Source organism: Trichomycterus rosablanca, chromosome 11 (genome assembly GCF_030014385.1).
Source record: "Trichomycterus rosablanca isolate fTriRos1 chromosome 11, fTriRos1.hap1, whole genome shotgun sequence".
Classification (NCBI taxonomy): domain Eukaryota; kingdom Metazoa; phylum Chordata; class Actinopteri; order Siluriformes; family Trichomycteridae; genus Trichomycterus; species Trichomycterus rosablanca.
In genome coordinates this window covers 2,047,803-2,075,584 of record NC_085998.1, presented here as the reverse complement: position 1 = coordinate 2,075,584, position 27,782 = coordinate 2,047,803, and the positions used below count along the sequence as shown (strand labels likewise).

At 42.4% G+C, this 27,782-nt stretch overlaps 1 protein-coding gene across 1 annotated transcript; it reads left to right on the top strand.

The window, feature by feature from the left end:
- The first annotated feature begins 1,035 nt into the window (after positions 1-1,035).
- slc12a1 (solute carrier family 12 member 1) lies at positions 1,036-26,178 on the top strand. Its single transcript, XM_063004384.1, has 26 exons — positions 1,036-1,272; positions 2,693-2,830; positions 4,317-4,392; positions 6,560-6,655; positions 7,244-7,383; positions 9,955-10,065; positions 11,116-11,227; positions 12,729-12,856; positions 12,955-13,039; positions 14,473-14,624; positions 14,737-14,844; positions 14,992-15,115; positions 15,804-15,905; positions 16,924-17,079; positions 18,474-18,573; positions 18,670-18,781; positions 20,077-20,217; positions 20,473-20,579; positions 21,200-21,282; positions 23,092-23,217; positions 23,301-23,426; positions 24,304-24,415; positions 24,789-24,875; positions 24,984-25,119; positions 25,743-25,810; positions 26,043-26,178. The coding sequence occupies exons 1-26, from the start codon at positions 1,036-1,038 to the stop codon at positions 26,176-26,178; spliced, it is 3,099 nt and encodes a 1,032-aa protein (XP_062860454.1).
- The last annotated feature ends 1,604 nt before the right edge of the window (positions 26,179-27,782 follow it).

Sequence of the window (27,782 nt, the reverse complement as noted above, 5' to 3'; positions counted from 1 at the left end):
CCTCGACACAATCCTGTTTCTGAGGTCTGCAGATGATTCCTTTGGCCCCATGGCTTGGAGGTTGCTCTGATATGACCTGTTGACTGTGAGACCTCATATAGGCAGGTGTTGACAATCCCCAATCATGTCCAATCGATTGATTTGACCACAGGTGGACTCCAATTAAATTGTAGAAGCATCTCAAGCAGTATCAGTGAAAACATAATGCACCTCAGCTCACTTCTGGGTGTCACAAGTGTCTAAAAACCTGCTTCACTTTGTCATTGTGGCTATTTTGTGTAGGATTTTGTGATAAAAATGCACTCGATTTATAATAGAATGAGTCTGTAACGTAATAAAACGAGGAGAAGGTGAAAGGGGTGTGCAGACTTTCCGACTTGACTGTAAATATAAATAGGGCTAGTTAGGGTCATCTGTTATCAAGGTCAGAAAGAAAACCTGAGCCGTAACCTTCCGCTGTGAGGAAATCTGTCCGGATGTTCAGATGCACCTCAAGAACCACTAGAAACGCATGAATTCAATAATTTTGGGGCGTCCAAATACTTTTGTCCTCACATCTGATCCTAAATCGATTCTATTGTTCCTAACTCACTCCAGATTTTACCGTCGGTACGTTTCATTTAACAGAAGCAGAACCATAAACCTGCGCGTGATCTGTTGGACGCACAATGGCATTAATAATCAATGATCCGCGCCGCGGCCAGCGGCTCTATTATCTTTTTATGGCCCCGGTTAAAGTTTAAACGCTCGGCCCGCGTCCTCTTTGATGGAACAAGGACGTGTTCGTGCCCCTTGCTTCATCATTTTTTGGGTTTGCGATAAAAAAAAACTCGGGTTGAGAGCCAATCACGTCTCGGCCGCTGTGACACGACGGATATTTAAGCGTCTGAGGCGGGTCAGAGGAGACGATTCACACGTGGACGCTGCAGGACGGTTCCAGACTCCAGACTCGTCCAGCGCTGGCCGGCGGTTCTGTACTCATACCGGGAGCTTTTAGGAACCGTTTTGGTGGCTGATCCGTCTCGAGGATTTCAGATGGAGAATCTGGCGTTCGAGAAGTCTAAAGATGACCCTCCACTCTACGAGGAGACGTCGTTTAACGGTTATGGAAACGTGGAGCACCGCTCCGTCCGGCCGTCGGTGGTCAGCGCTTACGGCCACAACACGCTCGACCGGGTTCCAAACATCGACTTCTACCGGAATGCGGGGAGCGTGAGCGGGCAGCGCGCCATCCGACCCTCGCTGCAGGAGCTACACGAGGTCTTCCAGAAGGTCAGTGATCGTATATCCAACACTGTTAAAATAATGCATATATATTATATAGCCAAAAGTATTTGGACACCTGAACATGAGCTTCAAAACATGAAGTGATCCACTCCTCTGAAAGGCTTCTCACAAGATTTTAAAGTGTGCCTGTGTGTGGGAATTTGTGCCCATACAGTCTAAAGATGGCAGCATTCGTATATATCTGGCTGGGCACTAATATTTCTCAGTTGATGTTCCGGTTTATCCCAGAGCTGTTGAGTGGGATTGAGCTTTTCTTGACGTCTTTATCGTGCTCGCTTTGTGCACAGGGACAAAAAGGGCCTTCCCTAAACTGTTGCTGCAAGTTAGAAAGTTGGAAGCATGTCATTCCCTTTATATGATTAATTTATTACAGCTGTTGGCGACTGTCGTGGCTTAAAAATGAATTTTTAATTATATTACATTTGTTAAATTAAAATAATTATATTTCTTAGTTTTTTTTTGTCTTAAATTAATGTTTATTTATTTATTTAAATTAATTAAATTAATTACATTTATTTGTTTAAATTTGTTAAATTTAATTAATTAAATGTATTTATTTAAATGTATTAAAATAATTAAATTTATTAAATTAAATTTATTAAATGCATTTATTTAAATTTATTTTAATATATTACATGTATTTATTTAAATTAATTACATTTACTTATTTAATTGTATTTATTTAAATTTATTAAAATAATTAAATTTATTAAATTAATTTTATTAAATGTATTTATTTAAATTAATTTTAATTTATTACATGTATTTATTTAAATTAATTACATTTATTTATCTAATTGTATTTATTTCAATGTATTTAAATGTATTTATTTAAATTAATTATTGTCCCAATACTTTTGACCATATAGTGTATACACATAGCAGCTCAGATTCGCAGTGACCCCTCTGTGCCCATATAACTAGGAATAGTTAGAGTCGTCTATTACTTAGGTTGTGAAATAAAAACCTGAGCCGTAACCTTACGCTGATAGGAAATTCGCCGGATGGTCAGATGCACCTCAAGAACCACTAAAAACAGGTCAGCGTGAACCATCCACAGTCGAGCGAGCTTTACACAGCCTTACAAAGAAGCTCCTGATCAAAAATCAGTTCCTCAAAGCTCTGACTGACGTTTCCTGAACACAGGATCACATGGACACATGAAAAAGAATCAAGGGTTTATTTACTGTCACAGTGAAGCCTGCTTGACTGTAGACGGTGTCACACGTCACTCATGTTCCAGCACGGAGACACTTCAGGTTTTTCTTTCTAACATTCAGGAAACAAGACCTGGACTGTTGATGGGACTGGTGAGGGTTCTGGTACTACCTTCCCAGAGCGTAGTCTCATCAGCACGTGTGTGTGTGTGTGTGTGTGTGTGTGTGTGTGTGTGTGTGTGTGTTAGAATGGAGATGTGGATATCCCTGACACAGTGGATGATGGGGATGGAAGTGAAGGTTTACCAGGTGATGATCTGGAAGCTGCGGCTCCTCCAGAAACAGAAGGAGGGTTCATTAAATTCGGCTGGATTAAAGGTGTACTGGTGAGTAGTGTGTGTGTGTGTGTGTGTGTGTGGTGTGAGTGTGTGTGTGGTAACTGTGCTGTGTTTGTTGTGTAGGTGAGGTGTGTGTGTGTGTGTGTGTGTGGTAACTGTGCTGTGTTTGTTGTGTAGGTGAGGTGAGGTGTGTGTGTGTGTGTGTGTGTGTGTGGTAACTGTGCTGTGTTTGTTGTGTAGGTGAGGTGAGGTGAGGTGTGTGTGTGTGTGTGTGTGTGTGTGGTAACTGTGCTGTGTTTGTTGTGTAGGTGAGGTGAGGTGTGTGTGTGTGTGTGTGTGTGTGTGTGTGTGGTAACTGTGCTGTGTTTGTTGTGTAGGTGAGGTGAGGTGAGGTGTGTGTGTGTGTGTGTGTGTGGTAACTGTGCTTTGTTTGTTGTGTAGGTGAGGTGTGTGTGTGTGTGTGTGTGGTAACTGTGCTGTGTTTGTTGTGTAGGTGGGTGAGGTGTGTGTGTGTGTGGTAACTGTGCTGTGTTTGTTGTGTAGGTGAGGTGAGGTGTGTGTGTGTGTGTGGTAACTGTGCTGTGTTTGTTGTGTAGGTGGGTGAGGTGTGTGTGTGTGTGTGTGTGTGTGTGGTAACTGTGCTGTGTTTGTTGTGTAGGTGAGGTGAGGTGTGTGTGTGTGTGTGTGTGTGGTAACTGTGCTGTGTTTGTTGTGTAGGTGAGGTGAGGTGTGTGTGTGTGTGTGTGTGTGTGTGTGGTAACTGTGCTTTGTTTGTTGTGTAGGTGAGGTGAGGTGAGGTGTGTGTGTGTGTGTGTGTGTGTGTGTGTGTGTGTGGTAACTGTGCTGTGTTTGTTGTGTAGGTGAGGTGAGGTGAGGTGTGTGTGTGTGTGTGTGTGTGTGTGTGTGTGTGTGTGTGGTAACTGTGCTGTGTTTGTTGTGTAGGTGAGGTGAGGTGTGTGTGTGTGTGTGTGTGTGTGTGTGGTAACTGTGCTGTGTTTGTTGTGTAGGTGAGGTGAGGTGAGGTGTGTGTGTGTGTGTGTGTGTGTGTGTGTGTGTGGTAACTGTGCTGTGTTTGTTGTGTAGGTGAGGTGAGGTGTGTGTGTGTGTGTGTGTGTGTGTGGTAACTGTGCTGTGTTTGTTGTGTAGGTGAGGTGAGGTGAGGTGTGTGTGTGTGTGTGTGTGTGTGTGTGTGTGTGTGTGTGTGTGTGTGTGTGTGTGGTAACTGTGCTGTGTTTGTTGTGTAGGTGAGGTGAGGTGTGTGTGTGTGTGTGTGTGTGTGTGTGGTAACTGTGCTGTGTTTGTTGTGTAGGTGAGGTGAGGTGAGGTGTGTGTGTGTGTGTGTGTGTGTGTGTGTGTGTGGTAACTGTGCTGTGTTTGTTGTGTAGGTGAGGTGAGGTGTGTGTGTGTGTGTGTGTGTGTGTGGTAACTGTGCTGTGTTTGTTGTGTAGGTGAGGTGAGGTGAGGTGTGTGTGTGTGTGTGTGTGTGTGTGTGTGTGTGTGTGTGTGTGGTAACTGTGCTTGGTTTGTTGTGTAGGTGAGGTGTATGCTGAATATTTGGGGTGTGATGCTCTTCATCCGCCTCTCCTGGGTCTTTGGACAAGCAGGATCAGGTAAGCACACACACACACACACACACACACAGTATTAATGGATAAAAGTATATGGACGCCGCTCTTTATTACTAAGTTCAAGTGTTTCGGCCACACATTGCCAGCAGGTAAATAAAATAAACTGTAGAAAATAAATGATGTGCTCCAGCTTGGCAGCAGGTTAGGGAAGGTCCAGCATAACAAAGTAAGGTCCATGTTTGGTGTGGAGGAACCCAGTACAGAGCCCTGAGCTCACTGAGCTTCTCTCAGAAGGTTCAGTCTGGTTTAACTGGGATGATGTTGAGATCCATCCGTGTTCTTCTCAATCAGCAGATTTAAACACAGCAGCATTTATAGAACACTGAGGAATGTAGACTGCAAAGTAGATCACTTTAAAAAGAAAACCAATCAGCCTTTATAAATCATTCAGAACAATTAGAGGAAGAATCAACAAGACCTTAACAAAAGAGAAGTGGTTCTGAAGAAACACCACCCACACGATGATCCAGAGTAATAACAATAATAATAATAAATATAATAATAGTAATAGTAATAATAATAATAATAATAATAATAAATATAATAATAATAAATATAATATTAATAATAATAATAACAGTAATAATAATAAATAAATAGTAATAATAATAATAACAGTAATAATAATAATAATAACAGTAATAATAATAATAATAGTAATAATAATAATAATGATAACAATAAATATAATAATAATGATATGATTATAATAATAATAGTAACAATAATAATAATAAATATAATAACAATAATAATAATACATAGAATAACAATAATAAATATAATAATAATAATGATAATAATTAAAAAACAATAATTCTCTTATTAATAATAATAATAATAGTAATAAATAAAATAATAAATATAATAACAAAAATAGCAATAATAATAATAATAATAAATATAATCATAATCATAGAACAATAATAATAATAATACCAACAAATATATAAGTTCTAAAACCTAAAGTTTGGTTCCACTGCTTATTAGCTTCTTCAGTTTCAGGTTTACATTATTACTGTGTAAAAACATTTATCTTGAATTTACTGTATGAAGATAAACTATAATAATTATGGTTGCTAATTGTGTAATTAGCTAAACTGAGCACCTAAAACACACGACTCTGTTAACATGTTAGTTTGAGAACACAGAACACTGAGACGTGACTGATTCCCACATACACTCTGATACAGAACAAAACCCCACAGTCACAGTCAGACGTTCAGCTGCTGAACTTCCTGTTCGACTCTCTCAGTAAATCATCGCCGGTGATCCGTTCAGCCCCCGGGGTTTACACTCACACCCTCGGTGCTGAAGGGGCAGTTAGCTGGAGCGATACGCCGTGCCATTAGCTCAGAAATGTGTCTCCAGGTTTATGGTGTGTTACTAACGACGGAGGAGTCGCCACTGCTTCAGCTAGCAAAACAATTCCTTTCAACCAGCGATAAAAAGGAACACGTGGAAAAATGAGAAGGACTGAGGACGTTCGGCAAGGGCAGAGGAGAGAGGAACACTGCTGGGGGTGTGGGGTGGGGTGGCAGGTATGTAGAGGTGTGTGGTCTGTAACCAGGTCGTCGGCTCAGCTGAGGTTCCAGCCCACGAGTTCCAAAACTCCTGCGTCACACGAGCGCCCAATGTGGATGTCAGCTGCTCCAGCTGCGCCTCGGCCTACTATCCAGGGTCGTCGAAGACCTCGCCCACCTTTTAGTCGCGTCTTTTCCCACCCAGCAGACTAGTGGTCAATTTTAACTAACTGTGCCCGCTAGGGGGTGCCCAGCCGACCGGTAGCACAGATGAGATTCGAACTCAAATAGCCGTGTTTACAATATGTGATCTTTGAGACTCGTCCAGGCGTCTGGCTCTCCGTGCGCGATATGGCTCTCCGTACAAACCAAACACTCGAAGTGGCCGCAGATTGGATTCACATTCATTCGTCTGGAACTGAAAATGACCAGCTTGCGAGATCAAAGGAGGAATCCAATATTAATTTTAATTGGGTCATCTGAATACTTTCTGCTTTGATCCGCTGTGGCGCCCCCTAATGGGAGGAGCCGGAAGGAATCACTGATTCTAAACCCTGTATTTGTGGAGGAAACACCTCTAACACTGTGTGTGTGTGTGTGTGTGTGTGTGTGTGTGCGTGTTGCAGGACTGGGGATTATCATCGTGCTGCTCAGTATGGTGGTCACTACAGTCACATGTCTGTCCATGTCCGCCATCTGCACCAACGGAGTCGTACGAGGAGGTGACTGACGCATGAATGCTTATTATATCTAGCTCAGCGGTTAAGATACGGGATTATTAACCTTAAGGTTGTTGGTTCGAGTTTTGAGAAACCCTGTCGGGCCCCTGAGAAACCCTCAATTTCTCTTGCATTGCATTTGTCTTAACTGTAGGGCCATTTACGACTGTACAGCTCCTGTAGGATTTCGTCTGTAAGTCACGTTGAGTCGTGTCCTCCTGCAGTGCCGTATTTGGCCAGCAGAGGGGGCATGGAGGCGCAGATGATTGATTGATATGTCAGTCAGGCTCCAGGTGGATGTTCTCCTATATATCACAGTTTATTCCTCTTAGACTTGCCGGCTCCTTCATTGGCAAACCTGCATTTCTCTGAAGCCGTGATGCTGGGCCGTTTAGTTCGGTCCGGTCAGGTCGGGTCATTCTGTAGCTCTCTGGGAACTCACCCCAGTGTTGTGGCATCGTTACGTATCCCTCCTGGGAGACGGTATAGCCCCAGAAGTGCCGGAAAGTCCCTTATCCGCTTGTGCCTAAGGGTTCCCAAAAATAACCCAATAATAAAACCTGTTTGTGTTTACTTTTTGTGAATAATCAGGAGGAGCGTACTACCTGATCTCTCGCAGTCTGGGCCCGGAGTTCGGCGGTTCCATCGGACTCATCTTCGCCTTCGCTAACGCCGTAGCAGTCGCTATGTACGTGGTGGGATTCTCCGAGACGGTGGTGGACCTGCTCAAGGTACCTACATCAACTTTTAACCTGATTTTACACCCTTTATCTTATCATTTAGTCATACCCAGTTTACTGTGAATCTGCCGCCGACTAGGAGACCCGACACCCGTCCTGTCTGCCGCCACTTCTTTTCCCCTACTAGTCTTGGGTTCCCACACGGATCTGTATAGCGTACGGAGAGCAAAACTAAGCTCTGTGTGATTGTGTGGAACCACAATCTTTCCTAATATTTACACCTAGGGTCAGAATTTACATACACACGTTCACTATATGGTCGCATCAAAAGTATGTGGACGCCAGACCATTAGCTTGTTGGACGTCCTGTGTCGTAGATGTCTGATTCTGTTCTGTTCTTTTTTTTTTTTGATTGGATGATTGAAACACTGACTTTACTGTTGTGTTTTGTCAACAATATATGCAAAAACCTTGTCCAGAAAAGTTTTGATGCTTAGTGAAACATAGTAAAAAGAAAAATCTGTGATGTCTCAATTCTCATGAATCTTTATTTAACAGATTTCCAATGTTTTCACTCATCAACACGCTCCAAAAAAGTCAGGACAGGGGCGTGTTCCCCCCTGTGTCCCATCAGCGTTCCTATGCATTCCACTTTTTAATGCGTGTGGAACTGAGGACACTAATCGTTGCAGGTTTGCGACGCGCTGGACTGCAGGCAGGCCGCTCAAGCACCTGCACTCTGTGTGTTTTACTGAAATAATCCTCCGTCCCAACTTTTTTGAGCGTGTTGCAGGAATCTGATCAGTAAAAACATTGGAAGTATTTTCTTTGACTTCTCTGTGCCAATATATTCCAGACTGGTTTAACTGCACCTATTTGAATGTGCATGGAACAGTGGTCTCTTGTCAAGGTCCAAATGATAAAACAACCTAAAGCTTGGACGTCAGTTCCTGTGTTTAGCAGCTTCTAATTTAAACTGTTTGTCGGTGGTTCCTGGATTGGATCTGATCATTTGGATGAATCTCAGCATTGACTGACCGTTTTCTTCTTTACTTGGGCGAAAGTTGACTTGTCCCTAGTTGCCCCCTCAAATGGGCACAGAGAAGTCACGTGCTGTAGTAAATTATAAACACAGATAAAGAACTACAGGCCACGAGGCAGCAGATTTTCAGTAAAAATACACGATAACCTCGTGAAAGATCAAATAAATCAGAAAACGATCAGTGACGTCTCAGGACTGCGGCGAAACACAGCGTCCGCAAACTTCTGACCGTCCGTAGAAATGATTTGCAGGTTGTTTGAAGTGCAGATGATCCCCGAGGCGTTAAACGTATTAGTTCCGCACCGTCGACCTGAAAACACGTTTCCTCAGAATTTCCACACTAACAGTCTCACCTCACACCGGCTGAGCTGTGATTCCCCCTCGAGCCACAAACACGTGACACATTAACGCGACCCGGGGCAGGAAGGACGGCGCCTCGGACTTCCTCTTTCTGGTTAGCGAGGTCCTGATCTACAAGTTCCTCATTCTGCAAGGTGAGAGCAAGGTGAGACCTGGTCCCGGCTCTCACGTCTTCAGCTCCACCGTAAAATTCCACTTTTAATCCCACGATAAATCAACCTGAACCTTCATTAGGGCTGTTTTAAAAAAGGTCGAACTACCAATAAATAAAGCCCTAACTAATTCACGGACTGTGAAATGAGCCGTTTCCCGGTTTGTGTTTAGCGATTTACCGCTTTTTATTTGCGTAGCGTTCAAGTCTTTCATGCTCACTGGTTAATCTGCATTTTGCGTCCTAGCGATCCTACAGCAATTCAGTTAGCAATCGCTTAGTCAAAATGTCCAAGATGTGGAAGTGTACAGCAGCTAAAAACACGACTTGGGTCACTGTGTTCGGAAAACTCACAACTAGGGCTGCAGCTATCAATTATTCTTGTAAACGAGTATTCTATCGATTATTCCAGCAATTAATTGAGTAATCGGATAAGTAATACTTTTGCTTTAATAAAGAGCAACAATAAATACATATAAGATTAAATAAGATGTGTCTCTTAAAACAAACTGTACATTTTTATTTTTTTATAAGAGAACATTATTGAAATGCAAAAACAAATCCATCAAAAATAAATCAAATTACATTTAAAATGTAAACAGGCACCTAAAACTAAGGCATAAATAATAATAAACAATAATACATAAACATTGTCTAATTTGTGCAACTTTCAGAACTAACGGCTCACGCAGAACATAAAGCTTTAATATTTTGTTGGGAGGCTTTGTGGTGTTTGTAGGAGGTTCTGTCAGGATTGTATCTCCTAGATGAGGTAGATCTGGTGTGTGTGTGTGTGCGTGTATGTGTGTTTGCCTTCAACCCTACTCACAAGCATCGCACCGTCGCTGGATGTTCTGGGTTTATATTCGACTATTAATGTAGCTGTGCTGTGTATCGTAGCTTCTATTTATTCTATCATTCAATTTATGAGTGAAATTTAATAACTGACGTGAGATGTGACTCTTTTCTTTATAAATCTGTGATTTATGAAAAACCAGCTCTGTAACATGAAGCACATTTTCCTGTAAATTTAGTACGGCGTTAATTATAACCAGCCATCGCGTTTCAGGTGAACGATGCCATCATGGTGGACGAAGTGAGCGATATCCGGATCGTCGGCTGCATCACCGTGGTGCTTCTGCTCGGGATTTCGGTAGCTGGAATGGAGTGGGAGGCCAAGGTATAAATACAACCACCTACACACACTCACTCACTGTCTTAACCGCTTATCCAATCAGGGTCGCAGGGGGTGCTGGAGCCTATCCCAGCTCTTCAATGGGCGCAAGGCACACAGTAACACCCTGGACGGGGTGCCAGTCCATCGCAGGGCAGACACACACACATCTGTATGGGAATTCATTCAAAAGATGGCAGCATTTTATGTATATGACTGGGCACTGATTGACCAGTTGGTGTTCTGGTTCATCCCAGAGCTGTTGAGTGGGGCAGAGGTCAGGGTATTGGGGCGTCCTAATGCTTTTGTCCATATTGTGTGTGTATTAAATTTATCCTCTGTTCTTTAATTCTATATTAAATTCTATATTTAATTCTGTATTTAATTCTGTATTTAAATTTATATTTAATTATATAATTAATTCTATATTTAATTCTGTATTTAAATTTATATTTAATTATATAATTAATTCTATGTTTAATTCAATAATTAATTCTATATTTAATTCTGTATTTAAATTTATATTTAATTATATAATTATTTCTATGTTTAGTTCAATAATTAATTTTATATTTAATTCTATATCAAATTTTATATTTAACTCTGTATTTAAATTTATATTTAATTCTATATTTAATGCTGTATTTAATTATGTATTTAATTCTATATTTAATGCTGTATTTAATTCTGTATTTAATTATATATTTAACTCTATATTTAATTATGTATTTAATTCTGTATTTAATTATATATTTATTTCTATATTTAATTCTATAATAATTCTATATTTAATTCTATATTTAATTTTGTATATAATTCTATATTTAATTATGCATATAATTCTATATTTAATTCTGTATTTAATTTTATATTTAATTCTGTATTTAATTCTGTATATAATTTATATATAATTCTATATTTAATTCTATATTTAATTCTGTATTTAATTCTATATTTATCTTTATATTTAATTCTATATTTAATTATGTATATAATTCTATATTTAATTCTGTATTTAATTCTGTATATAATTCTGTATTCCTCTTCCTCTCTCAGGCTCAGGTCGTATTATTAGTGATTCTGCTGCTGGCCATAGTCAACGTGTTCGTGGGAACGGCTATTCCGGCTACAAAGGACAAAGAGGCCAAAGGTTTCTTCAGCTACCAAGGTAATAAAGTACACAGGGGGTCTGTCCTTAAACCTGGTGCCCCGCCCTGCTCCCCTACCTACCTGATCAGCTCCTCAGTACAGAGGATAAAGTACACAGGGGGTCTGTCCTTAAACCTGGTGCCCCGCCCTGCTCCCCTACCTACCTGATCAGCTCCTCAGTACAGAGGATAAAGTACACAGGGGGTCTGTCCTTAAACCTGGTGCCCCGCCCTGCTCCCCTACCTACCTGATCAGCTCCTCAGTACAGAGGATAAAGTACACAGGGGGTCTGTCCTAAAACCTGGTGCCCCGCCCTGCTCCCCTACCTACCTGATCAGCTCCTCAGTACAGAGGATAAAGTACACAGGGGGTCTGTCCTAAAACCTGGTGCCCTGCCCTGCTCCCCTACCTACCTGATCAGCTCCTCAGTACAGAGGATAAAGTACACAGGGGGTCTGTCCTAAAACCTGGTGCCCCGCCCTGCTCCCCTACCTACCTGATCAGCTCCTCAGTACAGAGGATAAAGTACACAGGGGGTCTGTCCTAAAACCTGGTGCCCCGCCCTGCTCCCCTACCTACCTGATCAGCTCCTCAGTACAGAGGATAAAGTACACAGGGGGTCTGTCCTAAAACCTGGTGCCCCGCCCTGCTCCCCTACCTACCTGATCAGCTCCTCAGTACAGAGGATAAAGTACACAGGGGGTCTGTCCTAAAACCTGGTGCCCCGCCCTGCTCCCCTACCTACCTGATCAGCTCCTCAGTACAGAGTCAGTACCTGGACTCATAATGCAGATTATTTAGACGCTCTACTTATGGACCCCGTATTGCCAAAAGTATCTGGACACCTGACCATTCTTTTAGGAAAATCTTCCACAAGATTTTAAAGTGTGTCCCAAAATTTTTTGAATTTGAGGCAGTTTAGTAAAAAGAGCCCAGGTTATACAAGAAGGACTGGCTCACAGTCGGCATTCCAATTCGTCCCACAGGTGTTTTTCTGAGACTGAAGTCAGGCCAGTAGGGTTTCTCATGACCTGACTGGAAAAGCCATAAGCTGTGCTAGGCGCACAGGGGCCTTCCTTAAACTGTTGTGCTCATTAGCAGTAGGTGAATTACTTTGGTGAGCGCTGGTGTGTTGAAGATACATCCTAAAAATCAATGTCTAGTCATATTCAAGTCCCCATATATATAGTCATATCCAATTTCCACTGCTGTTTGCACGACCCCTGATCTGATCCACCTCTGATGTGTCTCCAATTTGTTCAGCATGTTAGAGTGATGCGCCACCCATTTACATGTTCAGCATTTGTCCAAAGCGACAGTATACAGTCTAAGCAATTGAGGGTTAAGGGCCTCGCTCAAGGGCCCAACAATGACAATCAGTGGTGGAGCTTGAACCAGCGACCTTTTGATTACTAGTCCAGTTCCTAACTGCTAGACTACAACTGCCCACACCTGGTGAAACCTTCATGCATTCATTTGTCCAAATCAGTTTAGAATTGCGTGTGTTTCCTCCACCACAGCGTCCATCATGGCGGAGAACTTCACCCCAAATTTCCGGGATGGAGAGACGTTCTTCTCCGTCTTTGCCATCTTCTTCCCTGCAGCCACAGGAATTCTGGCAGGTGCCAACATCTCCGGAGATCTGAAGGTAAAAAAGTGGAATAAATTTCACTAAACGTGTCAATATTTGTGAATTACTTATTAATTATTATTCGTGTGTGTGTGTGTGTGTGTGTGTGTGTGCAGGATCCTCAAGGAGCCATTCCCATTGGCACACTGCTGGCCATCCTTATCACAGGATTGACCTACCTGGGCATCGCTTTGTGTGTCTGTGAGTATGTGGGCACAGCGGTCTAACACTACCCACCAAGACAGTTGATCAGATGGACCAGTTGATGTTCTTCCGTCGCTCCTGTGTCCACATCTGATGCCATCTAATAGATCCCTCACACTCACACGCACCATCAGATCCACATCTAATAGATCCCTCACACTCACACGCACCATCAGATCCACATCTAATAGATCCCTCACTCTCACACGCACCATCAGATCCACATCTAATAGATCCCTCACCCTCACACGCACCATCAGATCCACATCTGATAGATCCCTCACCCTCACACGCACCATCAGATCCACATCTGATAGATCCCTCACCCTCACACGCACCATCAGATCCACATCTGATAGATCCCTCACCCTTACACGCACCATCAGATCCACATCTAATAGATCCCTCACACTCACACGCACCATCAGATCCACATCTAATAGATCCCTCACACTCACACGCACCATCAGATCCACATCTAATAGATCCCTCACTCTCACACGCACCATCAGATCCACATCTAATAGATCCCTCACCCTCACACGCACCATCAGATCCACATCTGATAGATCCCTCACCCTCACACGCACCATCAGATCCACATCTGATAGATCCCTCACCCTTACACGCACCATCAGATCCACATCTAATAGATCCCTCACTCTCACATGCACCATCAGATCCACATCTAATAGATCCCTCACTCTCACATGCACCATCAGATCCACATCTAATAGATCCCTCACACGCACCATCAGATCCACATCTAATAGATCCCTCACTCTCACACGTACCATCAGATCTACATCTATTAGATCCCTCACTCTCACACGTACCATCAGATCCACATCTAACAGATCCCTCACCCTCACCATCAGATCCACATCTAATAGATCCCTCACCCTCACACACACACCATCAGATCCACATCTAATAGATCCCTCACCCTCACCATCAGATCCACATCTAATAGATCCCTCACCCTCACACACACACCATTAGATCCACATCTAATAGATCCCTCACCCTCACACGCACCATCAGATCCACATCTAATAGATCCCTCACCCTCACACGCACCATCAGATCCACATCTAATAGATCCCTCACTCTCACACGTACCATCAGATCTACATCTATTAGATCCCTCACTCTCACACGTACCATCAGATCCACATCTAACAGATCCCTCACCCTCACCATCAGATCCACATCTAATAGATCCCTCACCCTCACACACACACCATCAGATCCACATCTAATAGATCCCTCACCCTCACACGCACCATCAGATCCACATCTAATAGATCCCTCACCCTCACACGCACCATCAGATCCACATCTAATAGATCCCTCACCCTCACACGCACCATCAGATCCACATCTAATAGATCCCTCACCCTCACACGTTGATGTTCTTGTCTCTTTAGCTGCTACAGTGGTGAGAGATGCTACTGGATCGAAGAACGACACCATCATTGCAGGAAGCAGCTGCAACTTCTCGATCGCCTGTGATTTCGGCTACGATTTCTCCTCCTGCGCCACCACCAAGTGTCCGTACGGCCTGATGAACAACTTCCAGGTCAGAGATCAAACAGACACCTGATTAAAAACACACAAAACTGCTTTAATTAGGAACACTGGCAACAAAACTATGAGTGTGTGTGTGTGTGTGTGTGTGTGTGTGTGTGCAGGTGATGACGATGGTCTCTGGGTTCGGGCCCCTCATCACTGCGGGGACGTTCTCGGCCACCATCTCCTCCGCCCTCGCCTCCCTCGTCAGCGCTCCCAAAGTCTTTCAGGTGACAGAGTAGCACAGGCTACATGCTACCCTTCCTAATTAAATGTTAAAACTGCATGTGATCCCCGCGCTCTGTTACCTGTTCAGGTGAGGGTAGAGCTGAAGGAGCCGGAGGTTCTAAACCCAGCGATTCTTTTTTATTTCCCAGGCGCTGTGTAAGGATAACATCTACAGAGCGCTGCACTTCTTCGCTAAAGGTCACGGCAAGAATAACGAACCCATCCGAGGCTACGTGCTGACCTTCGTCATCGCCGTCGCCTTCATCCTCATTGGTGAGCAGCTAACGTCTTGGTGCCTGGTCTACTGAAATGCTAATCAGATCTGAACCCCGAAATCAGATCCCCGAGATCCGAACCCTCAGATCTGAACCCTCAGATCTGAACCCTCAGATTCGAACCCTGAGATCCGAACCCCAAGGTCAGAACCCGAGATCCAAACCCTGAGATCCGAACCCCATAATTAGAATCCCAACATTAGAACCCTGAGATCCAAACCTTGAGATCCGAACCCTGAGATCCGAACCCTCAGATCAGAACCCTGAGATCCGAACCCAGAGATCCAAACATTGAGAACCAAACCCTCAGGTCCGAACCCTCAGATCCGAACCCTCAGATCAGGACCCTCAGATCCAAACCCCGAGATCCGAACCCTCAGATCCGAACCCTCAGATCAGGACCCTCAGATCCAAACCCCGAGATCCGAACCCTCAGATCAGAACCCTCAGATCCAAACCCTGGGATTAAAACCCTCAGATACAATCCCTCAGATCCGAACCCCAAGATCAGAACCTTGAGATCCAAACCCTGAGATTAGAACCCCGAGATCCAAACCTCGAGATCCGAACCCTGATCTCAGTGGTGTTGTGCTACCCCAGTGCCCGAATAACAGATTTGAATTTTATTTTATTATTATTTTATGTCAGGAAATAAAAACAGTCTGATTAATTCTGATGTTCCTCAGCTGAGCTGAACACCATCGCTCCCATCATCTCCAACTTCTTCCTGGCCTCCTACGCCCTCATCAACTTCTCCTGTTTCCACGCTTCCTACGCCAAATCTCCAGGTCAGATCACAAATTCTACATCATACACAATATAGAATCAGGAATAGTTGGGACGGTACGTTAAACTGTGATTTGTGGATGTTTTATGACCTGTATTACATTAAAACAGCCCAACAGAAAATTATTTACTGTTTTACTGCAGTTTTTTTTATAAAAATATTATTTTAAACAAATTTAGTTCTTATTTCAAACAAGTTGGGACAGTGAGGTATTTATCACTTTTAGCCCTTTTCTGATGTGGAAGGAGCTCAGGTTCGGCGCGTTTAAGCCTAAAAAAACAAAAGCTCCAATTACAGCTGATGATCCTCGGTTCGTCTTTACTCCTGTAAAACTGCTTCAGTACCAAATCATAATCACCTGTTTTAAATGACATTCATTCATTCCTTGTCTAACTTTATCCTGGTCAGGGTCGCGGTGGGTGCAATTTACTAGGCAAAAGATGGGAAATACCATCCAGTACCATCCAATTGCCAGTCCATCAAAGGACACACACACTCTCAAACACCTAGGTGGACTTCCAGTTCCAGTAGAAACTGCACTGACTGCACGTCTTTGGACTGTGGGAGAAAACCGGAGCTCCCGGAGGAAACCCACTCAGACACGGGGAGAACATGCAAACTACACAAAGGAGGGACCCAGACCGCTCCACCTGGGAGTCGAACCCAGGAACGTTTCTGCTGCGAGGAGCCACCGCACCGCCCCTTAAATTACTTAAAAATATTATTTCAGTATTTTACCTCGTTATTAGCCCTAGATTGTCTCCGTCCCAACTTTTTTGGTATGTGTTGCAGGCCTGAGTGGCAGGAACTGATTTAAAGTGACCAGACGTACAGTCCGAAACGACATACGGGTCAAAGGAAACTTTAGAAATCACTGAAATCACTGCTCTCTGTTTTTTAGCGTTTTACACAAGTCCCAACATCTCTGATACAGAGTTGTACTGTGTTCTATATTCATTCTGTAATATTGTGTGTGTGTGTGTGTGTGTGTGTGTGTGTGTGTGTGTGTGTGTGTGTAGGGTGGAGACCAGCTTATAAATACTACAACATGTGGTTGTCTCTGTTCGGGGCGGTGCTGTGTTGTGCCGTGATGTTCGTGATTAACTGGTGGGCTGCGGTGCTCACCTACGGGATCGAGATCTTCCTCTACATCTACGTTACTGTCAAAAAACCAGGTGATAACGTCACGCACGCTAACGCTACACACAACTGGGCTAACATAGCTCATGTAGCATGCTACGCTATGTTCAAAAATACTACATCTGAACATCTAAGGTAGTTCCAAGCATACTAAAATACTAAACATCACATGCTAATGTTCCCAGTGTACAACAATACTTCATATACATGTTTCATATTCATATTACTCATATATACACTGATCAGCCATAACATTAAAACCACCTCCTTGTTTCTACACTCACTGTCCATGTTATCAGCTCCACTTACCATATAGAAGCACTTTGTAGTTCTACAATTACTGACTGTAGTCCATCTGTTTCTCTACATGCTTTGTTACCCCCTTTCACCCTGTTCTTCAATGGTCAGGACCCCCACAGAGCAGGTATTATTTAGGTGGTGGATGATTCTCAGCACTGCAGTGACACTGACATGGTGGTGGTGTGTTAGTGTGTGTTGTGCTGGTATGAGTGGATCAGACACAGCAGCGCTGCTGGAGTTTTCAAATACCGTGTCCACTCACTGTCCTCTCCTACCTAGTCGGTCCACCTTGTAGATGTAAAGTCAGAGACGATCGCTCATCTATTGCTGCTGTTTGAGTCGGTCATCTTCTAGACCTTCATCAGTGCTCACAGGACGCTGCCCACTGGATATTTTTGATGGTGGACTATTCTCAGTCCAGCAGTGACAGTGAGGTGTTTAAAAACTCCAGCAGCGCTGCTGTGTCTGATCCACTCATACCAGCACAACACACACTAACACACCACCACCATGTCAGTGTCACTGCAGTGCTGAGAATGATCCACCACCTAAATAATACCTGCTCTGTGGTGGTCCTGTGGGGGTCCTGACCATTGAAGAACAGGGTGAAAGGGGGTAAAAAAGCATGTAGAGAAATAGATGGACTACAGTCAGTAATTGTAGAACTACAAAGTGCTTCTATATGGTAAGTGGAGCTGATAAAATGGACAGTGAGTGTAGAAACAAGGAGGAGGTTTTAATGTTATGGCTGATTGGTGTATATATATATTAGGGTCCAGACCATCTGGGAACATCGGAACATCAATCGATATCAGCGCCCAGCCATACAAATGCTGCCATCTTTTGACTGGGCGGGCACATATTTAATGTTTAATGTTTATTATTTAATTTTTAAACCGGGTTACAAACTAGAGACCATAAATGAATGGACTACAGTTCTGTGTATCAGGTTTAACAATGCTCCAGACACATGAAGGTGATAAATGAATCACTCGGAGCTGATTTACTGTCCGTACGGCTGATAACAGAACGCTGACAGTGCATAAATAACTAATCACTGTCTGTGATTACCAGCACTGATGAATGATTAGTGATTAATATTTACATTAAGATTTATGATCTCATGTAGATGTGAACTGGGGATCGTCGACCCAGGCCGTGACCTTCGTGAACGCCGTGAACAACACGCTGACGCTATCTGGGGTGGATGAACATGTCAAGAACTTCAGGTAATGAAGCAGAGTTAATCATCTTAAATAGTTTTATTTCTTTTAATAAACAGCACTGTTTTTATTAATAATAGGAACTTTATTCCTGTTGTTCAGGCCTCAGTGTATCGTGTTAACCGGATCTCCTAAAATCCGTCCGGCTCTTCTGGATCTTGCTCACGCCTTTACCAAAAACTACGGACTCTGTCTCACCTGTGAGGTTTTTGTTGTGAGTTCTATTGCTTTTTATAATTATGTAATATAGAAAAACTAGTGCTGGAGCTTAATGAGGAAGACCCTGGACAGGGCACCGGTTCATCTCACCGTTTCGGACGTCCCCCACCTCAGACATAGCCAATCATGTCTGTGAAGACGCCTGACCGACCTATAGCACTGCTGAGGTTCGAACCTGGATCTCAGCAGTAGTGGGCAGCATAACAGACTGCTGCACCACCCGGTCACCTGATAATTTTGTGCTTCATTTTCATCAACTGCTCAGATCAGATTAGATCAGATCAGACTAAATTAGATTCAATCCAATCAGATTAATTTAGATTCCATTAGATCAGATCAAATTGGATTAGACTAGATCAGATCAGATTAAACTAATTAGATTAGATCAGATTAAACTAGATTAGATCAGATCAGATAAAATAAGATTAGACCAGATTACATCAGATTAGATTAGATCAGACTAGATTAGATTAGATTACATTTGATCAGATTAGATTAGATCAGATTTGATTAGATCAGATCAGACTAGATCAGACTCGATCAGATTCCATTAGATCAGATCAAATCAGATCAGATTTGATCAGAATAAATTAGATTAGATTTAAATTCAATTAAATTGGATTAGACTAGATCAGATAAGATTAGATCAGATTAAACTAAATTAGATTAGATAAGATTAAACTAGATTATATCCGATCAGATAAAATAAAATTAGATCAGATTACATCAGATTAGATTATATCAGACTAGATTAGATTACATTTGATCAGATTAGATTAAACTAGATTAGATTAGATGAGCTGAAACTAGAATAGATCAGATTAGATTAGATCAGATTTGATTAGATCAGATCAGACTAGATCAGATTCCATTAGATCAGATCAAATCAGATCAGATTTGATCAGACTAAATTGGATTAGATTTAAATTCAATTAAATTGGATTATACTAGATCAGATAAGATTAGATCAGATTAAACTAAATTAGATTAGATAAGATTAAACTAGATTATATCAGATTAGATAAAATAAAATTAGATCAGATTACATCAGATTACATTAGATCAGACTAAATTAGATTACATTTAATCAGATCAGATTAGATGAAACTAGATTAGATTAAATTAGATCAGATTAGATTAGATCATATTGGATTAGCATCGTTAGCTCGATCCTAACGCTAATGGCATCGTTAGCTCTACAGACTGAACAGACGGGTACCTGCAGGATTATTTTATTGAGGTGTGGTTTATAGATGGAACAGTTGACGTTTCCTCTCCTCCGTGTTTCAGGGTCCCCGTCTGGAGCGTCAGCAGGAGCTGATTGGCTGTATGGAGCAGAATCAGATCTGGCTGAATAAGCAGAAGAGGAAAGCGTTTTACGCCGCTGTGGCGTCCGATAACTTCCGCGAGGGAGCAGAGAGTCTGTTACAGGTACAACATATCCAGGCTATTAGCGGCTATTAGCGGCGCCGCTATCAGTGATGATAAGACTGTGTCAGGACTTTAGACTGATCTGTGATTCAATGCGACGTTTCATTAAACTAAAAAGACGCCGTACATTAAATACAGATAAACAACTTAGCAGAAACGTGTGTGTGTGTGTGTGTGTGTGCGTGTGTGTGTGTGTGTGTGCGTGCGTGCGTGCGTGTGTGTGTGTGTGTGTGTGTGTGTGTGTGTGTGTTCCAGGCCTCAGGACTGGGTCGGCTCAGACCGAACACACTGATGCTGGGCTTTAAGAAAGACTGGAAGACGGCGACCACCACCGACATCCAGGATTATGTAGGAGTTCTGCAGTACGTACACACAGTATACATCAGGATCTATAGCTGTGTACATTATATGGTCAGAAGTGTTAGCGCTAATCCCCGTTATACACTGTCCAGTCACATTATTATGAGCACCAGCTGCATAAAGGGACTCAGTAAGGTCCTGGTAGGTCGTCACAGGTATCTGGAGCCATGCTGACTGCAGCTCATCCCACAGCTGCTGGAGGATCCACAGAGGATCCACAGAGCCAACACCACCATCGAGGTGCTCCCACAGATGCTGGGTTCAAGTCTGGGGAATTAGGGGGTCAGGGTGGTACTTGGAAGTCTCGGGTCATGCTCTTCCAACCAGTGTGAGACATTTCTAGCCGTGACGTCTCGCAGGAAGATCCCATCCGGCCCAGGGAAGAGAATCAGCATGTCTGGGTGTACGTGATCTGTAAGGATGGACTCATACCCAAATCAGTTGAGAGTTCCTTCCAAGCAGCTCACCAAACGTGACTTCCTTCATGAGCTACACGCTGCAGCCGTCGAAAGTAGGAAGTCGTCATAATAATGGGACTCGACAGTGTGTATTTTGTATATTATTAAAAAACCTTTAAATGTAGTGAATTTCAGTGTCGTTTGTGTTGATTTGTTGTTTCCAGTGACGCATTTGATTTTGAACACGGTTTGGTGATGCTGAGGCTGAATCAGGGACTTGATATCTCACACATCCTTGCTGCTGAAGGTAAAATAACACCCCAGTATAATCATTTACACACTTATAAATGTACGTACAGTCGACCCTTGACTTACGAATGTAATTGGTTCTGAAGGGCTGTCCTTAAGTCTAAATGTTTGTTGGTTAAACCTATTTTTTCCCATAAGAAATAATGTAAACAGAATTCATCTGTGCCAGACCTCCCCAACCCCCCTTACCCCTAACCTATACAAATATATTTGCCCTTAATTCTTAAACTATAGAATAGACATTCCTGTAATACACAATAATAAACAATTCACAGTAGTACTGTACTGTACATAAACACACACCACATTTCATACACCATAATACATTTCCTTCTTTTTATATAAAATAAAAACCAGAAACAATAAATCTCACATTTCTGTATTATTTCCTTCTTTATTTCAGTAGTGTTGTATACTTTACTCAGCCGAATTCCTTCTTCTCTCTCACTCACTGTCCCCTCTGTCTGATACACAGTGACACCTACTGGCAGGAGTCATTATACAACATCAAATGTAATGTTTCTCAGCTCTGCGCGTTCTCTGCACCTTATTTGGGGACATTTTAATATTGAAAACTCCGGAAAAACCCCGACCGCTGCGCGAATGTTCGCTCACTGTATATATATATACACAGAGAGAGACGCTCGGAGTTAACTTGTTCGTGACGTCACGAATTTCTGTTCGTAATCCGAAATTTGTTCGTACGTTAAATGGAAAAATATCGTTCGTAACCCGAAATGTTCGTATGGTAAACCGTTCGTAACTCATGGGTCGACTGTATGTGTATATTTACACACACTATAGTCGGACTCATGATTGGCTCATTAGAGGGTGGAATGCTGTAGGGACCGCCTCATAACTGCTGTAATTACGACCTCTGCTGGCTGGTCGAGGCACTGCACAGAGACGGGGTATAATGGAGAACATCGGTATGTGACACTCTGATCCCTGCACGATACGGATCTCAGTATAAACTCACCTGGTGCAGGTGAAAAGAAGCGGTCAGTGCTGAACACGTGTCCGGGGGGGCGTGTGTTAGTTACGACAATCCTCGCTCAGGAGTGGAGGTCTGCAGCAGTAGAGGTAAAAGACCATTTGGGAATTGGTTATGACTAGATTGGGGAAAAATGCATGAAAGTATACCTCCCAATTTAGTCATATCCAATTCCCAACTGTGAATGCGCTGCTGCTTGCACAACCTATGATCTGATCAATGAGAGCCGGATCACCACGTGTGCACTGCAGCCGCTTCTTATCACAGAGCCGCATCACGTACAGAGAGACACGCTAAGCTCCATGTTACTCACCCCCAACCCCCAAACTCATGCAGATGCCCAGACCAGTCCCGGAGGTCAGTCTCGGCCTTCCCTCCCACAGACACCGGCAATTTTATTTACGTTTTATTAGATTCCAATATAAAATAAATGAAGAGTAAATTGTGAATGTAGATGTGTGTTCCCTGCAGAGCACATGTCCATTACTTTTCACTTTGAAAACCAAGTGTCATGTGACCAGGGGTGCACAAACTTCTGCACAGGACTGTAATTGGCTGTTTACATTTACATTCATGGCATATATTGGATGCTTTTATCCAAAGAGACTTACAGTACTGTGACAGTATATAATGTCTAAGCAATTGTGGGTTAAGAGCCTTGCTCAAGGGCCCAACAGTGGCACCCTGACTGAGTTGAGTCTTGAACCAGCGACCTTTCTATTACAAGTCCAGGACTTAAACCACTAGGCTACAACTGTCCTGTTAAACCTGATACTTCGCTTACAAGCTTTGTGTGTGTGTGTGTGTGTGCAGAGGAGATGGAGAGGATACTCCTGGAACAGCAGGCGCTGGAACTGGAGGAAAACGGGTTCGAGGAGGGAGGAAAAGGATTTTTTAAATTCTCCAGGAAGTCTCAGAAAGCCGTGCTGGCGACTAAAGGTACTGATAAGATCTGAGACGATCTTTACTGATCTCTGGTGTTTGATCTGGTGTTTGATCTGGTGTTGGTGTCTTTACTTCAGCCGTGGAGGTCCCTCACTCGTCAGACATAGTGAAGGTGAACCAGCGTTTGGTGGACGCCAGCTCGCAGTTCAAGAGGAAGCAGGGGAAAGGAACCATCGACGTCTGGTGGCTGTTTGATGATGGAGGTGAGATTGCATAGTGTTCATCACCGCTTACTGATCTCCTGGAACGGTATAGCCCATCCTGAGCGCTTCGTTCAGCCGAGGCACCAGCTCAGATATTTCTAACCAAGGGTGTGATAATACAGTATATTGTCGGATGGAGGTATGAGGATCCAGGGCAGAAAGAGATAAAGAAAATCAGACCTGATTAAAGCTGGCATCAGGGTTCCAAATGAAAAGCAGGTTGCCAGACAGAGGAGCCGGCAAATCTGTGAGGAAGAATCCGTGATAGATAGAAACACGTCCTCCTGGAGCGAACTAATGAAAGAAAAGACAGATCGATCATCTGCGCCTCCTTGCCCCCTCTGCTGGCTGTAGCTGGCATGGCAGATGAAGCAAGATTCTGCAGCCACGCCCAACTGAACCTGGTACTGCTCAGGTTGTATTTTTGCCTTTCAGTTTGTGTTTCTGGGTGGCGCCTGCCCTCCCACAACCCTGATAAAAAATAGTTATTAAAAAGTTTCTTACTGATCTACTGAAGCAGTATAGCCCATCCGGAGTACTTCACTTAGCCGAGGTAGTAATTTAGGCAGCCCTGGGGAGGATGCTGTTCTAGCTGAAAAGGTCACACAGAGGTCACTCTATTTTAATACCGTTTTAATGCTATTTTAACAGGACGTCCAACAATTTCATGGTCATGTGTCCACATACTTTTGGCCATCTAGAGTATTTTATCAAAATTTTTGTTTAAAATTTTAACTTTAAAATTATTAATTATTAGTTTACATTATTTTTGCAAGGTTTTATATTGTTTACAGTCGGTGTATCGTGGTAATAACATGATATTTGTGTAAAATAGAAAACGATCGGTGCTCATTTGAATTCTTTATTTGCTCTGCAGGTCTGACTCTGCTGCTGCCGTTCATTTTAACCACGAGGAAGAAGTGGAGAGACTGTAAACTACGGGTTTTTATTCCCGGCCAACCTGACCGTGTACAACAGGATAAAGAAGAGTACGAACCACACACACACACACACACACACACACACACACACATACACTCAAATACAGAATCAACACCACCAACAACAAAATCTATTAGATGTGGATCTGATGGTGTGTGTGAGAGGGATCTATTAGATGTGGATCTGATGGTGTGTGTGAGGGATCTATTAGATGTGGATCTGATGGTGTGTGTGAGGGATCTATTAGATGTGGATCTGATGGTGCGTGCGAGGGTGAGGGATCTATTAGGGATCTGTTGGAATGTTTGGTTAAAGTCTTATTTGAAGCAGCTTGTAAATATTCACAGTTTTAAATGAGTGTGTGTTAATTAATGTGTGTGTGTGTGTGTGTGTGTGTGTGTGTGTGTGTGTGTGTTTCAGGATGGAGTCTCTACTGAAGAAATTTCGGATCAAGTGTACAGACATCAACGTCATTGCAGATCTGAACATCAAACCCACTTCAGAGAAGTAAATCAACTAACAGTCGAGTTCAACTCTTTATACATCAGTGCTGATCTACATGACGTTATCACTGTGTGTGTGTGTGTGTGTGTGTGTGTGTGTGTGTGTGTGTAGCTGGAAGCTGTTTGAGGATATGATCGAACCGTACCGGCTGCATGAGGGATCGAAGGACACGACTCAGGCTGAAACTCTGAGAAAGGAAAATCCCTGGAAGATCACCGACGCTGAGCTGGAACGCTTCGAGGAAAAGGTCAGAGAGATGAACTGATGAATGGACGGATGAATGAACCCAGTCATTATCTGAATGTATGAGTGGATGAATGGATGGGTAAATGGATGGATGGATGAACCCAGTCATTGCCTGAATGAATGAATGGATGGATGAACACTGTTATTAGATGGATGGATGTATGGATGAACCCAGTCATTGCCTGAATGAATGAATGAATGAATGGATGGATAAATTAACCCAGTCATTGGCTGGATGGATGGATGAACCCAGTCATTGGCTGAATGGATGGATGGAATGGTGGCTGAATGGATGGATGAACCCTGTCATTGGCTGAATGGATGGATGGATGGATGGATGGATGAACCCAGTCATTGGCTGAATGGATGGATGGATGGATGGATGGATGAACCCAGTCATTGGCTGAATGGATGGATGGATGGATGGATGGATGGATGAACCCAGTCATTGGCTGAATGGATGGATGGAATGGATGGATGGATGAACCCAGTCATTGGCTGAATGGATGGATGAATTTATAGACTATTTAATAAGATATAATATATGAGTGAATAACTACATGAATATATAGATGAATGAATAATGAGTGAATGAATGAACCGGTTCTCTCTCTCCGTGTACAGACGACTCTTCAGGTTCGACTGAATGAGTTACTGCAGGAGAGCTCCAGAGCTGCTAAACTCATTATACTGTGAGTACAACACACACACACACACACACACACACACACACACACACACATAAATACACACATATAAATACACACACACACACATAAATACACACATATAAATACACACACACACACACACACAGATGAACACCAGTATTATAATATAATATATACATTGTGTGTGTGTGTGTGTGTGTGTGTGTGTGTATTTATATGTGTGTATTTATGTGTGTGTGTGTGTGTGTTACAGGAGCATGCCCATAGCTCGGAAGGGTTTAGTATCAGATCACCTGTACATGGCCTGGCTGGAGTCTCTCACTAAAAATCTGCCCCCCACGGTGCTGGTGCGCGGAAACCACAAGAGCGTCCTCACCTTCTACTCTTAATGTATTATCATGGGTCACTAATGTAGTCATAACTCATCCCTTCATCTTAACTCAACCCTTCATCCCAACTCATCCCTTCATCTTAACTCAACCCTTCATCCTAAATTAGTATTTCATCTTAACTTATTCATTCAACCTAATTCTTCCCTTCATCTTAACTCATCCCCTCACCTTAACTCATCCCTTCATCTTAACTCATCCCCTCATCTTAACTCATCCCTTCATATTAACTCATCCCTTAATCCTAACTCATCCCTTACTCCTAACTCATCCCTTCATCCCAACTCATCCCTTCATTCCAACGTATCTTTAACTCATCCCTTCATTGTAACTTATCCCTTGATCCTAACTCAGTGCTTCATTCTAACTCATCCCTAACTCATCCCTAACTCAACCCTTTGTCCCAACTCATTCCTAACTCATCTCTTCATCTTAACTCATCCCTAACTCATCCCTAACTCAACCCTTTGTCCCAACTCATTCCTAACTCATCTCTTCATCTTAACTCATCCCTAACTCATCGCTTCGTTGTACCTCATCTTTTCATACCAACTCATCACTTAATCTTAACTTATCCCTTCATCCTAACTCAGTGCTTCATACTAACTCATCTCCTTGTCTTAATTTATTCCTTCATCTTCAACTCAACCCTCATTGTTTTATTTTAACTCATATATTCATCCTCACTCTTCCCTTCATCCCAACTCATCCCTTCATCCTAACTCATCCCTTCATCCTAACTAATCCCTTTATCTTAACTCATTCTTTCAGCCTTACTTATCCCTTCCTAACTCACCCCTTCATCAGTGAATGAACGGTATGGAAACTGTATGCTGTTTTGTAACGTGAGAATAATTTGAGGTTTGTTGACAGTAGGATTGTAGCGTTGTGGGATTGTTGTAGGATATGTGAGTGGATATTTAAACGTATGAGCGAGTAAACGAGTGAATGAAAGAATTGATCCACAGATTGATGAATGAACAGGCAGGTGAATAGATGGATAAACAGTAAAGGTAAAGGTTTTACTAGTGAGTCTAATATAAAAGTATATAATTAATAAAACTGTGTAAAAATACAAATGTGTTTTATTAATTTTACATATATTCTATATTTATAAATCCTCTGGGTTTATTTAACTAAAATCAAGATTGTATTTCACTCTGGAGAATATATATATATATTGTGTGTTTATTCTTATTATCATTTGCACAATAAAATGTTTGAAATAGTTGAACCGTTTTGTCTGTTTTTTTTTACAGTCCTGTTTTACCGCGATCAGCCAAAATGGTTTTTCTTTTTTTTTTTTTTTTACTACAAATTAAAAATGATAAAAACAAAAAGAAAGACGTGTTTAATGAACTTTAATAAAAAGTATTTACATCACATTTTACATTAAAAACTGGAGCTACTTGGGTCCAGTGTCATCCAGCAGAATTAAAGTTGATTGAACTCATCTAAACTTATGAATGTTAATGTCACACATACCTCCAAACTATTTTTTTTTTTCTTTTTCTCCCCCTTTAGCGCATCCAATTGTTCAATTTGCATCGTGCTTCCTCTCTATCTATGCCGAACCCCGCCCTGACAGAGGAGATCGAAGCTAA

What these genes read in the sequence shown, in the direction of transcription:
- slc12a1 (XM_063004384.1), top strand. Translation starts at nt 1,036, where the DNA reads ATGGAGAATCTGGCGTTCGAGAAGTCTAAAGATGACCCTCCACTCTAC. An exon ending in CTTTGGACAAGCAGGATCAG is followed by an intron (nt 4,393 to 6,559) that starts GTAAGCACACAC and finishes TGCGTGTTGCAG; the next exon opens with GACTGGGGATTATCATCGTG. An exon ending in GTACAACAGGATAAAGAAGA is followed by an intron (nt 24,416 to 24,788) that starts GTACGAACCACA and finishes TGTGTGTTTCAG; the next exon opens with GATGGAGTCTCTACTGAAGA.